The 13,210-nt window shown below is 40.1% G+C and overlaps 1 protein-coding gene across 1 annotated transcript in view; it reads right to left on the bottom strand.

The window, feature by feature from the left end:
• Nucleotides 1–13,210, bottom strand: part of nrg3b (neuregulin 3b) — a 223,356-nt gene that overhangs the window by 95,021 nt on the left and 115,125 nt on the right. The window contains exon 2 of the mRNA XM_074619002.1: nt 11,711–11,846. Coding sequence (XP_074475103.1) covers nt 11,711–11,846 — 136 coding nt within the window. The remainder of the gene's footprint in view (nt 1–11,710; nt 11,847–13,210) is intronic.

The following is a 13,210-nucleotide window of genomic DNA, read 5'->3' on the forward strand; positions in this document are numbered from 1 at the left end:
CTTTAGCAAAAGAAATATTGAATTTCAGTTTGAATTTTGAAAAAGGTTTTATCAAATATGGGCACGACTGCACTTGTAATACAGTATTAAACAAGAACGTGTTGCTTGCCAATGGAATCAAAAAAAGCAAATTAATATAGTTAAAAAAAAAGAAGCTGATATGTAAAATAGTAAATCATAGGCCAACACCTTGCGAAAGTTTTAATTGTCTGCAGGCACGGTGGGTTTTCTTGACAACACGCTCCTTGTGTCTTGTAGCTTGAAAAACAAGGCGGCCTTAATTAGCTTCATATGGAGACGTGATTCTTTCATCTGTTGTGTTTGTGACGAGCCTACAGAATGTAAAATATCACGCTGAGAGAACTGATACGGTGGCATGGATGAAGAAATTAGTCATGTTGTATGCATGTTATTAGTAGCTCCTATACTGTATAAGAGATAATGCCGTCTTCTTGTTGATGGCATATAGGTAGGATGATGGGTCTGTCATGGGATGTTGCCAACAGGTAAGTCTGCTCCCACGTTTATAATTGTGTTGCTTTAATACAGGAGCTGGGTGGGGTAGTGGGGGGGGGGGGACATGGCCCATTGGCTTTAAGCCTGGAGAACGTCCTCCCTAGCAGGATGGATCAGCAGAGCAGCGACAGCACCGTGGATTAGTGCAGCCTGTCAAGGTCTGACGGTGCAGTGACAATTTAATCGCTGAACAGGCTCCCCATAGAAAAGGGAAAGATGAGAGGAAGAAAAACAGGAAGGGGAAGTTAAGAGGCTGTGGTCTTCATTTATATGATTCATTTTGTCATATCAGATTCTGTTAATACTGCTTTCAACGTCTCCAGGGTCCTTGGAGAAAAAAAACCCATAAACAGGCTCACCGAGACACAGACAGACGCACACAGGCAGTCTCAGCCTATCCTTAAGCTTAACCTTACAGCAGACAAGAGCTCTTTTCCTCGTGGGGACCAGACAAATGCAGAGTCTTTTTTTATTCCTTTTGTGAGATTTCATGTGCGTCCTCATCAGGGTAGATGAACATGTCCCCCAAGGCATCCGGTTTGACACACACATGCACACACACATGGTGTAAGCACTTTGCTTCTGAAATACTGGTTTCACTAGTTATCCATCTGCACAGATGGGTTTTGAGGGAACAGACGTAAAACAAATCAATGTGTTCATTTAAATATTATCTAATATCTTATGTCAGCATAGCTGCGGGTGAAACAATCAAATGTGCAAATTTTTGTCATGAATTATTCACGGCGGCGTGCCATTCATATCATTAGGTGGCAATTATTTTAATGTCTGATCAATCAGAATCAATACACAACATATATAATGCAAAAGGATGAGTGGCGATAGAGCATTTGAATGTAACTGCCGTAGCGGGCGCACTATAAGTGAGTCAACAACTATTCTTTTTTCTGCTTCTGGCCTCACACTAATGAGGGAAGAAGTTACCATGGTAATAGCAGACACGAGCTACCTTGAGCTTTGCCAGGCTTTTAATGCACACACATCCACAAAGACACACACACACACAGTGAGAGGATAGTGTTTCATCCTCAATGCTGAGGAGAATAAAAGCTAAACCATTAAAAATGCACGGATATCCAAAGGCATGGTTAAACATAAAGAAACCAATGGGTGAGGCTGACTTTTCTTCTACTGTATAATCATCATTATTAAAGGCAGCAACACATCTCTTTTGCTGATTTAATGTCTATGTCTTTTGTCATTAATAGGTGAGAATCTGCACTGATAGAAAAGGCAGGGCAATTCCATTTGCTTTGACTTTAAATAAACCTATAATTAATGCCAAATTTGCACTGATAACACACATTAAAAGCAAATACCCTTTATCACAGCATCATTACATCTGCATTTAAACTTTTCTATAATGGTTGCATTTTTAGACCTTCTTTTAAAGGGACTGTATGCAACTTTTTACACTTATAAATTGTTTTTATTGCAAATGAGGGAACATCTTGTAACCTAACCTAAAAAATGAGACCTTCCGCAACTTTCTGTGTTTCCTCTATCAGCCTGTATAGACTGCTTTTAATGTGAAGGACTCGGGCCGGTGTCGCTCGCGTGTGTGGCTACTCTCTTCAGTGCAGCTACAGGGATAGCTAATGGTTGGTTAGAAATGGAGTCCGCTAACGCACACAAACAACCAGCCTCCACCACAACTCAAACTCCCGTCTTGCAAAACACGAATGTGACAGACGTCGGGGGGAAAACTAATGTTGTGTGGGTGTGTGTGCACATGGGAAGTGAGTGGTGAAGCAAGAGAGAGCGAGCGGCGGCGAAACAAGCAAGCAGCGGAGCGGAAGAGAGTTAGTTAAGCTTTGAGAATATCAAGTGAATGTTCAGTGGAAGTTACAGTTTGTGAATAAATGTGTCTAGTTTCCCTGAGTGGAGTGACAGGGGTTAACTCCGGAGTGAGTAACGCTATCGTCTCCGGCCCAGGAGACCAAAACTACGGTTTCTCCACGGTCGGGAGGCTGAAGCGGAAATGGTTAAGTTGGATCAACATCGGCCCGGTCTTCGACTCACGGAGGGACCTTTGTTTGGTAAGCTAAGATCACTGCCAAGCATGTGAAATATAGACTGATATAGTGGTTTTAGCTGGCTAATCTTGCTAACGTTAATCAACATGAAACCACGTTCAGTCTCGTCTGTGTCGCCTCGCTGTTTTGACCGATGCTCGCTCACGTCTACATAGTGCGAGCACAAGTGCGAGCAACAGGACGCTGACTGACGTTGACTTAAAGGCCACAGGTGTCACTGTTAACAAGTAATTTCTGATTCCGACATTGAGTCCCTTTAAGATGTTACCAATTTCATGTACAGGCCACTAAATCATTGATACTGGCGATATCACTAGATTAGAACAAAGGCATTCATATGCTGATATTAAGATGGTAAACTGTCTGTTCAAATGGCTTCTTAAAATGCGAAATGCATCCTGTTTGATTCTTATGTAACCCTCTTCTTGAATAGTAATTTCTTTCATTTTTATATTAATATTATGGATTTACATATCAATGGAAAATATTCAAAACCCCACAATAATGGGTTATGAAAAAATAGTGCGGATACACACAATGCAACGTCCAATTCATGTTTTCCCTCTTTATGTTTCTCTTTGGCAAGGTGGCATCAAGCTGTTTCAACTATAAAGCCAACTTGCAACAGCTTTGCATCATCTGTGCAACACAAGTGAGCCTCTGTGTAGCGTGTTGTTGGTACAATGTTAGGAAACAGTCGGTTGAAAGGAGGCACGTATTTCACTGAAGACAGGCAATTTGCCTACTGATTTCTGAAAGACATATCTTTTCCATTTAAGTCAGAAAAACGACTTTCTGTAAGTAAGTAGGTTATTTGTGTACACAAAGAGCATCCACATCATGCGAATCCACATACAACGACTGAGAATTTACATCTTTGCTGTATTGCATACCCCGAGTAAAGCACGCACAGCTTCTCAATGCCTGAATGTTAAAAACCTTCGCTGCGTGTCACCAAAACACAACACAATGCTGCAGTGCACCCTCATTCAGAGTAATATATTCCACATCATCCTCCACCCGTGGCTAACTGCATGCTTTTGGTTTGCTGAGCACATGTCAGACCGATACTGCTGAGCCCTCACATCAAAGTCAAAACCTGCATCGCTGAACAGGTCCCATATTTTTCTAAACTACAACCTGCTAGAAATAATTGTATTGAAAAATGCAGAAAGAGCGTTACTTGTGCCGGGGCGTATCATCAATAAGGGCCGAGCTGAATGATGGGCATCCGTGCAGAATGATCAATTACAACACAGTTATTTCAATAAGATATTATCAGGGACTTGTCTTGGGCTCTGGGAGGACTGTAAGCAGCTCTGGCTTTGCTGAATTACACACATGCCCTCCTGTAGTTCACAGACCTCACGCCAATGCTCTTTGCACCACCAATTAACCTCCTAACAACTCAACACGGAACCGTCGCCATTTTTTACAAACATGCTGATTTAAAATGAAACACACAGATCTTGCTGATTCACTGCCATGAACGTGGCTGTGCTTAAGTGGAAGGAAAGGAACAATGCAGTTTGTGTCAGAAGCGATTACGCGGCATTGCAATTCTGGCGTTGATAATTACCATAATTCGCTCTTGTACCTCCCCATCTATACAGATCATATCAAAAGCACATGGTGCAAGGCACAGTCATATGCTATATTTCTTTTAAAAAATAAATACATCAATTAGGGCTGGGCCAAAAATCAAGATATAGGTCATTTCATATCACGATACAGCATGTTTTATGATTATGCAATGAACAAATAGTAATATGTTAAAGCCTGTTTTTCTATACTCCTGTGTGAATTAAATACTTGACAAATGAAAAGTACTGAGTATGTTCTCATTGTAAGTACTTGAATACGAAATGAATAACAGTTTTAAGTGAAATTATAGACTAAAAAAGAAATAAATATAGGCCTAGGCTATATCGTGATAGAAACAATATAGAAAAATATATGCGATAGACATTTTTATATCGTTTTGACAATATGTATTGACATTTTGCCTAGCCCTAACATAAATCAGGCAGGTCTCAGACACTGTTCGTAGCTATACCTATGAAAAGCAATGCACTGTAATTGGTGTATATCCCACGAAATACATTTTTGTATAATCCGCGTAATCATGAACCACGAAGTCTCAAGAACGACGAACGCCGCGTAGGGAGGAGGTCACGTTGGATGGGTGGGTCAAAAAAGACCGGACTTTTGTCCAGGAGACCGGCGTTCGTGTCCCGTGTGAAACCAGAGGTCAGCGTTGATTCATTTGTCATGTAACTTACGTAGTTAAGTAACGCCACTTCTGGAGTAATTTTAAGCCAAACCACGATCTTTTCCTAAACCTAACTAAGTAGTTTTATTGCCTAAACCTAACTAAGTTGTTTTGTTGCCTAAACCTAAGGAAGTTGTTTCCTGAGAAGATGGAAGTTTATTTATGAAAAGACTATATGCATGTAACAAAAATGTTGACACGTCGCTGGACATTCGTAGGAAAAGGAACGAAAAAGGAGGAATAGCTTTTTCGTAAGATACCATACGAATTGTTGTATGAGAATATGTATAGACATATGAACAAATCCTTTTCAAAGTTTTTGCAGATGATATGTGATATGGACAATTTCAACTTGTATTCCTCATAAGGAGAAAAAAAGTCTTCAAATCGAATACACTTATAATAAAAACACACTTGTGGCTGTGCGTTGTGATTGTTATTCAAGCCAGAACTGTCAGTGTGCACCATTACACACGGCGGGCCAGTAGTAGAGCTTGCTGTATCCTCTATGGCACTGTCAGCCAAAGTGTCCCAACAGTCTGCCGAGGGTTCTATATGTCTCTTCACGTATTGAATTCTCACACCGGGTACTCCTGTTATCTCTTCCAATGTTAATTTAATTTAAAGTGCCGTATATTCGCCCGTGGTGATTCTCTACCTCCGGCACATATTTTGCCCTTGGGAAGAAGCTTTAGTGGCGGGTTTTATTCCAGACTCGCCATCACAAAACTGTCTGAGTGCTGTGGAGCTGAACACAAGAATAGGAAAACAGGTGACATGATCGGGTATGACGGCCAGCTCTGCTACACCTCCTGATAATGTATTCCTCCACCTTTGGCTTTTTCATATTTTTATAGAATATGTGCATTCTACTTTCGTGTGCGCTCAGTGAGTCTGACATCTCGGAGATAAGTGTGTCATCATCTTAGTCTCTCCTTTGCTATCGGAGATGCACGTCGAAATCATGATTCTCCTCCTCCTGGGGGGGCAGATATGATATCGATCCTGCATCTACACTGGACTAATATTGAGATTTACAGCTCTTCATCATTTGTGCTGCGTAGCAACGGATGCTTAATATTTCAAGTGAGACCAGTTCTTTATTGTTTTTCGATAGAAACTTGACTCATATAGTACTAGTGATGGAGACTTTGGGGACAATGGAGGCAAATATGTGTCATATTGATTAACATTTGTACCTTCTGTACTCATTAACGGATCCACTGTGTGTGATTTTATTCACAAATCTGTGCATTTACAAGAAATACTGAGTTAACTACATTCATTTTGGAATTTAAAAACGGTTTAAACCACATTTTATAAATGTTATGCATCATCATATAAAACATACTGTGCAAAATAATTTTAATATATTCAAGTGCATTTATCTGTGCTATTGAATCAAGTGTCATTTTTGATCTTGAAGTTATTCAACTTCCATTTTCTACTTATCAAACAAAGAAATATTGGTGAATTTGTTAGGGCTTAAATATTCTTGATCGAGAACGGTGTACTTTCTACTGTAGTTATTGATAAAGTAATAATTCTATATATTCTATATATGACCCTAATTACCACAAGACCTTTTTTCTTGTTCATATTTTTGTATTTAGTGTATAAGAAGCCCCAGCACTGATGTGGAAGTAGGTCTTAAACTCACATTTGCATGTTTATTTTGGGAGCCTTATTAGCATTGGCAAACATGAATATCCGGCAGGAGGGGGTGGGGGGTGGAGGGGGATTGGAGGAGAGCTAAGGAAATGTTTCATAACAAAATAAATTGATTCCCAAGTTCAAAACTGTGTTCTCATCCAATGACTCAAGTGTTTAAAGATTGTTCTGACATCTCTACTTGTCTAATGTTGGAAAACATCCAACCATCTATTATGCTCTTTTCACTGTGGCCTGGAGGAGGAGATGACGTCAAAGGAAGCAGCGATCGTTAAACCTTTACTTTTCTGTGCTTTAGGACAGACTGAAGAGATCAGCAGTTATTGTCATGGGGACGCTGATCCCGGCGTTGCTCGGAGGGATGATTGATCAACGGCAGGATCTCCACCCGAAACCTCGCTGTAATCATCTGCCTTATATTTCGTCGAGTAACAACTTTTTCCCCTGTTAGCTGTATCCATAAATGTGGATGGACAATATCTGGGTTTATCACCGAGCACAGTATCTCTGACAGGAAGAAGAACAGAGGATAACAATGTGTACTGGATGAGTATAGTAATGGCCCAGCAGAAACCCTACTGCTATTTGTAGCCTTCAGCTCATTGTTTTGGTCTGTTGGTCCATATGGTTAAATCCCCCCAAAAATGAGACCGTGGGCTGCCGTTTTCAGCAAACAACCTCACACAAGCTGACTGTATGCTACCTGCTCAGCATGAAGATTCGATATAAACAAACAGCCGGCGAGGAGAGTCGAACATTTGGCAAGCCCAAAAAGAGACAAATAGTTTTATCAGGAGTTGGTGGACGAGAGATTAGAGGAAAAAGACGAGTAAAGACTTAAATTCGACAGGTAGATAGAAAGAATGTGATGTTCATCTGGTAAACGTGTTAGTAGATAACTGTTTATTAAGTTATTAGGACTTGATAAGTTATTTGTTTATCAGGGGAAAGTGCAACTAAAGCTGGGCGTACACTGTACAATTTTAGCCCGTTTCTGGCCTGAATTTTGAGACGACTCATTTTAGAGTCAGACCGAACGAGGACTGATTAACTCTTCCTGACCAGCCATCGGACAGTCGTATGAATTTCTGACATGTCAGAAATATTTGGTTGGCCATCCACAGGCTCTCGCACAGTTGAAGCAGAGCCACGAGCCGATTCAACAACGTCACTGCCTTTTTTTCTGCTTTTCTTGCAGTAATCAGAGCGTAGCTATCAAGATAACAATGTACAATAGATATCGTAAAACATTGCTGGATTACCTCCAATTATCTCTGCAAAATGGACAAGCCATATTGTATACGTCTTCCTAGCCACCTGCGAGTCCATATACGCCGCCGCCTCTTTTTTTTTTGCAACGTTTCAGCAGACAGAATGGCACGGATGATCAAGGCATTACGTTTCTGCTTTGTTAGCATTGAGAACCGTACAGACCTCTGCTGGCAAACACGGAGCTTTCAAACGAGTCTTTATTGACAACCGTTAACAGCAAGAACAGCCCGCAGGAGCCGATGGACAATGTTTTTTTTTCTCGATTTTACACATACAGTGTGAGCACTCAGGTCTTGGCTGACGATCAGACCGTACAGCGTGAGCACATAAATCGTGAGATTTGGCTTTACATTAATAACGATCTACTCGTACAGTAGGAGTAGGAATTACACAACAACATTTCTAAAATCGTACAGTTTATGCCCAGCTTAAAGGATGGTATTTCTGGGAGACTGCAACACAAATCACTCTTGAAAATATTCCTTAGTTCTGGCAGATAAAATAATTTTGTGGAATAAGGTTGACTTTATCTCATGGAAATAAAGTTTTAAAAATGTTATGTTCAGTACAACTGTTTCACTTTACAATACTTAGAGTTTGTTTTGGGGACTTTCTGCCCCCTCGTGGTTAGAAATCCTTTCATGCAGCTTTAATGTAGACCGTTAGTAAAATTTTGTTTTCAAATTACTTGTTATCTTCAAAATAATAAAATGTTGTGATCACTGTCCTGTAAAAGTGCTTCTTGAAACCTACAAGCACATCTCGAGTTCCACCTAGTAGCGACAACATCGGCATGGCAGTGAGTTTTGAGTGAAATGATAATATATATCTGACTTACTGCCTGTACATCTCTCAGGCAAAAAAATACCCCAACCTTTTGCTGAAAGTACTCACAAACCTGTAATCATTCTTTCACACAAACAGGCACTCAGCCCAGGGGAAGTTGGCGGACAGTGCCTCTTGGTTAGGCCCTCCAGTCTTTCCTGAGTCCTACCGTATATGCAGTCATTCAACTGTCACTAATTATAGCCCAGAGGGCAGTTGCTAGGAGTCTTCGGGGTTTCGTGATGCTGCGGTCGCACAGTTAGGACGTTCCAAATTGTTGTGCCGGCCATCGTAATATGACATGAATCACACATTGAGTCTCCTTCCCATCATTGAAGTATTCCCAGACTCTCCATTCAGTGAAATTATCATTATCATTTAATTATCAAAGTGTTGAGAGTATTAATACTTGAGTCAGTATTGTTTTCTTCCATGCAAACTAACATTTTCCCTGTTTTTTTATAACTAGTTACGACTAAAACTGTGTTTCTCCATTTGTCGAACAAAAATCTTTACAAAAAAAAAAATCAAAGACCTTTAAAATATTTGTTAAATACATTAAAGTTATCTGGTTAAATTGTCTGAATCATGTGACTGTCCGGTCGGTCCTATACTGGCCAAAATCACCGGAGAAATCTGAGAAAGAAAAAAAAGTATTATCCGAAATGATCCATTATCTTAAACTATCTGTCAACAACTGTCATTGAGGTAGAGGCTACATCGAGTGTTTAGTTATATCCCGTCCACTGGAATTTTAATTCCTTAGTTTTCAGGGGTTAAATTGGGGCTGAAGAAGTACTCAGATCTCTACTTAAGTATTATTACAGTGTAAAATACTCAGTTACAAGTAAAAGTCCTGCATTCAAAATGTTATTCAAGTAAAAGTACAAAAGTATTTGCATCAAAATATTCTTAAAATACCAAAAGTAAAAGTACTCATTATGCAGAATGGCCCATTTCAGAATAATATATATTATATTATTGGATTATAATCATTGATGAATTAATGTGCTCATCACTTTAATGCTGCCAACAGTGGAGCTCATTTTAATTACTTTATATACTGCTGGGTAGTTTAATCTATAATAATACATCATCATGTATTAGTTGATTATATTTTGTATTAATAATTTTAATCTGCGAAATAAGTAAGGGATAATGTACAGAGAGCCGGTCATTGTTGTGAAAGAAATCGTGACAGGGTGATGCCACAACCCGACGCTGAAGGGGTTTCTTTCACAACAATAACACGCTAGCTGTACATTATCCCGCTTATAACACGGCTACTTACTGAAGAAATCAATAATTTGACACAAAAACGGTCCACCAGTGGTCGACATCAGAACTGCGCCCATAGCAACAGTCTGTTATACATAGCAACGGTCTGTTATAAAGAAATAACAGACAGTAGAACGCTGTGATTGAACAATCAGAATCGAGTATTCAACCAAAACCGTGTAATAACTAAAGTTATTGAATTTAATAAACTTAGTTGTTTAAGAGAGGGGAAAAGACTGTATCTGATTGGTATCGGATTTGACAAATACTCAAGGTTGCGGTATCTGTATCGGTATCAGACATGAAAAAGTGGTATCGAGCCATCCCTAGTTTTAATCAAATGCACCATTTTCCGACTGATTTTCAACTTTCTTTTGCTCAGCATTTACTTTTTTAAGAAGCTTGACTCATGCTCGTGTCATTTATAATGCACCATTTTTTTTTTTTTTTTTAATATGAAGATTTAGGCCCTTTAATTCCAGGTAGGTGTACTAATGAGCTGGAGCGATTCAGCACCATTCAGCACAACTCTTCCCTCAAAGAAAATATCTTATCATGTATTTTTAAAGTGATGTATTTTTAAAGTGATGTATCAAAGTGAGCTGAAGTGGATGGAGCATCAGGTCGCGATGGGAAGCAGACATGCAGGAACATACAAAGAATAGTGGAGCTGGAGGAGCAATAACTTGCACCCACTAATGAACTGTATGCACATAAATCTGCAATGCACAATGACATGCACATTAGTAATAAGCATGCTTTCCTAGTGTACTGTTCCATGTGTGTGTTTTATGCAGTAAAAACAAACCTGCAGTCTTTATTGGCTAAAACCACAGAGATGAAAGCTAATATTACTGAATTACGCTGCTCAAAAAGATTGATTATTATCATTTAATTTCTGTTGTCTGCATAAATTCCTCCTTCTCTTTTATTCTTCCTGTAAATCACTTTGTATCGTCTGTTCTGAGTGCTACATAAACAAAGTTCGCTTGCTCTCTATGACAAATATGAAGAAACACAACCAGCTGGGAGATAAACGATATTGGCTTCCTAATGCAGGCAAATAGGTTGTCAAAGGCATTAGAAAGGATTAGATTTGTGCCTTCGATAAATTTAATCTAGGTAATTGACAACATTTTAGTTATGCCTGCCACATGATGAGTTGTGTCAAAGTCAACTAAGGGTATATTTAGAGGCGTTGTTTATTCCGTTCAGGGTGTGAGTGACTGCCTGAGAGAAACTAAAGGAAAAAAAGAAATGGGAGTGAAATCAGAAGGAAAAAAAAAATCAGTTGCTTTTAAGTCTGATCAAAGAAGGATCTTGCAAGAGTCCCTTCTTTACACCTACCATTAAAATGTATTTCATACCAGAGAAAAAAGACTGCTATCACTATTAAAAGTTTTGTCAGACCAAATTAAAAACACAGTTAGATCAAATTCGCTCCCCATGGGCTTCCTACTTGGATCTGCATGGAAACGGTTCTTTCCAATTTGGGTGGTTTTGATTGTGTGGCTCGGGAGAATCAGCTGCAACTACTGCGACAGAAGCATCTCTGATCCCCTCGGTTAGTAGTCCGAGTGGTTCTAGATAATTTGGTGCATTTTAGGTGCATTTTGCGCAACGATTTTCTCGTGTTTCATCACTCTAACAACACAGTCTCTCAGGCCGAGCGGCTTGAATGAAAATGACCCCGAAGGTTAGTGATTGAAGGGGAAGGGCAAAGAGAGGAAACGCCAATGCTGAGAAAGAAACCAAATGCCTCGCGTGCACACACACACACACACACACACACACACACACACACACACATCCCACTCACCTGCAGTGTCTGTGAACCCCGGCCACGGTTTCAATGATGGAACACTCTCCCTCGTTTAGACAAAAGGCCAGGTCCTTGTCTTCCACACATGGCTTAAAGACCTCTGAACGTAGACTAGGAAGAGTGGGGGCCACTGCTGTAGACAGGAAAAGACAGAGAGGACAGGTTAAGTTACTATTGGACAGTCAATTTCTCTCATTTTTTCAATTTATATCACATCTAATTTGCACAGGAATGCTTCTCACTTATATAATTTCTTCGATCTGCATGTGTCAAGCCGGTACGGTTCTAAAAGTTAAGTTTTTCTTCTGTTTTTGCACTGAAATGACCACTCTGCTCAGACTGGAGGAGAAGACTTTATATAAGTTGATTAATTTCTCATTGGGCAAAGGGCAAGATAGCCCTAGCAAATTACTTTCTTCATTACTGACTACAGAATTTGCATTTTTGGCTTGAAGGTCTCCGACTTTGCCCGTGATACAACAGGGAAAGTGATGGCGTAACGCACGTTATTGACCGCAATAAAACCGCTTTAGTGTTATCATTGTTCGTATTGTACCGCTTCTGGCATATTTGTTGCTTTTATTAAACATATGTACTGCACTCCTGGTGTCTGTTTATTGCTGTTTGTTTCAAATGAAGCAGTTTAACCACAATTCCTTAGTGAGTTCCCTGGTCTGCAGCTTTAGTAAAAACAGTCGGAAAACACAGAAATACATTACAGCTGTAAGGAAAGTGAGATGATAAAATGCTACACACTACACAGAGGCAGAGCAGAGAGAGATGGGCTCGGCGATGGAGCTTTAATTCTCCTCTTCTGGTCTGACCCTGAGCCGCTCTCGCACAAAGAGCATGGCTGCCATGTACAAGCACTGCAATGCAGGGTTCTCCACCCTGTGAAATATGCACAGCTGTCAGCGACGTATAAATATTGTGAGCTAGCATGTGCAAGCACCATCTGTATGCAGATATTCGTGCAAGTAGACACATGTGTTGTTGGCATAACCACACACATGCATACAACAACATGGAAATGATCACTCAAAGGCTCTTTGACTCCATCATGTAGCCAAGCATTGAAAATTGGATTGACTGGTATTACGCTCAATACCTTGCCAATACAATTGGATTACACAACGGATTCTGCCTTCATCCATTTATGTTGCGCACACACACAGACACACCGTTTAAATGCACACACATGCACTTATTCTGTTCCTATTTCCATCCTTTCATGTGAGTTTGCACACATCTTTTTTGTTGCCCAATCTGCTTTGTGCGCCGCACTCCTGCCGGCCAATGGCCTATTTCAGCCAAGGCTCTAGTGTCCAATCGCGAGTGGAGGAATAAAAAGTCCGTAATCCGTTTGTTGTGCCCCCAGTGTCCAGTTCAATCTATGTTTTGTTTACGGCCATTGATCGATAAATCCGGGGGCTCTTCATGTAAGGCCCAAGAGATGATGGGAGATCAGAGCGAACACAAAAAGAGATATGTGGCGTT

This window comes from Sebastes fasciatus, chromosome 20 (genome assembly GCF_043250625.1).
Source record: "Sebastes fasciatus isolate fSebFas1 chromosome 20, fSebFas1.pri, whole genome shotgun sequence".
Taxonomy (NCBI): Eukaryota; Metazoa; Chordata; class Actinopteri; order Perciformes; family Sebastidae; genus Sebastes; species Sebastes fasciatus.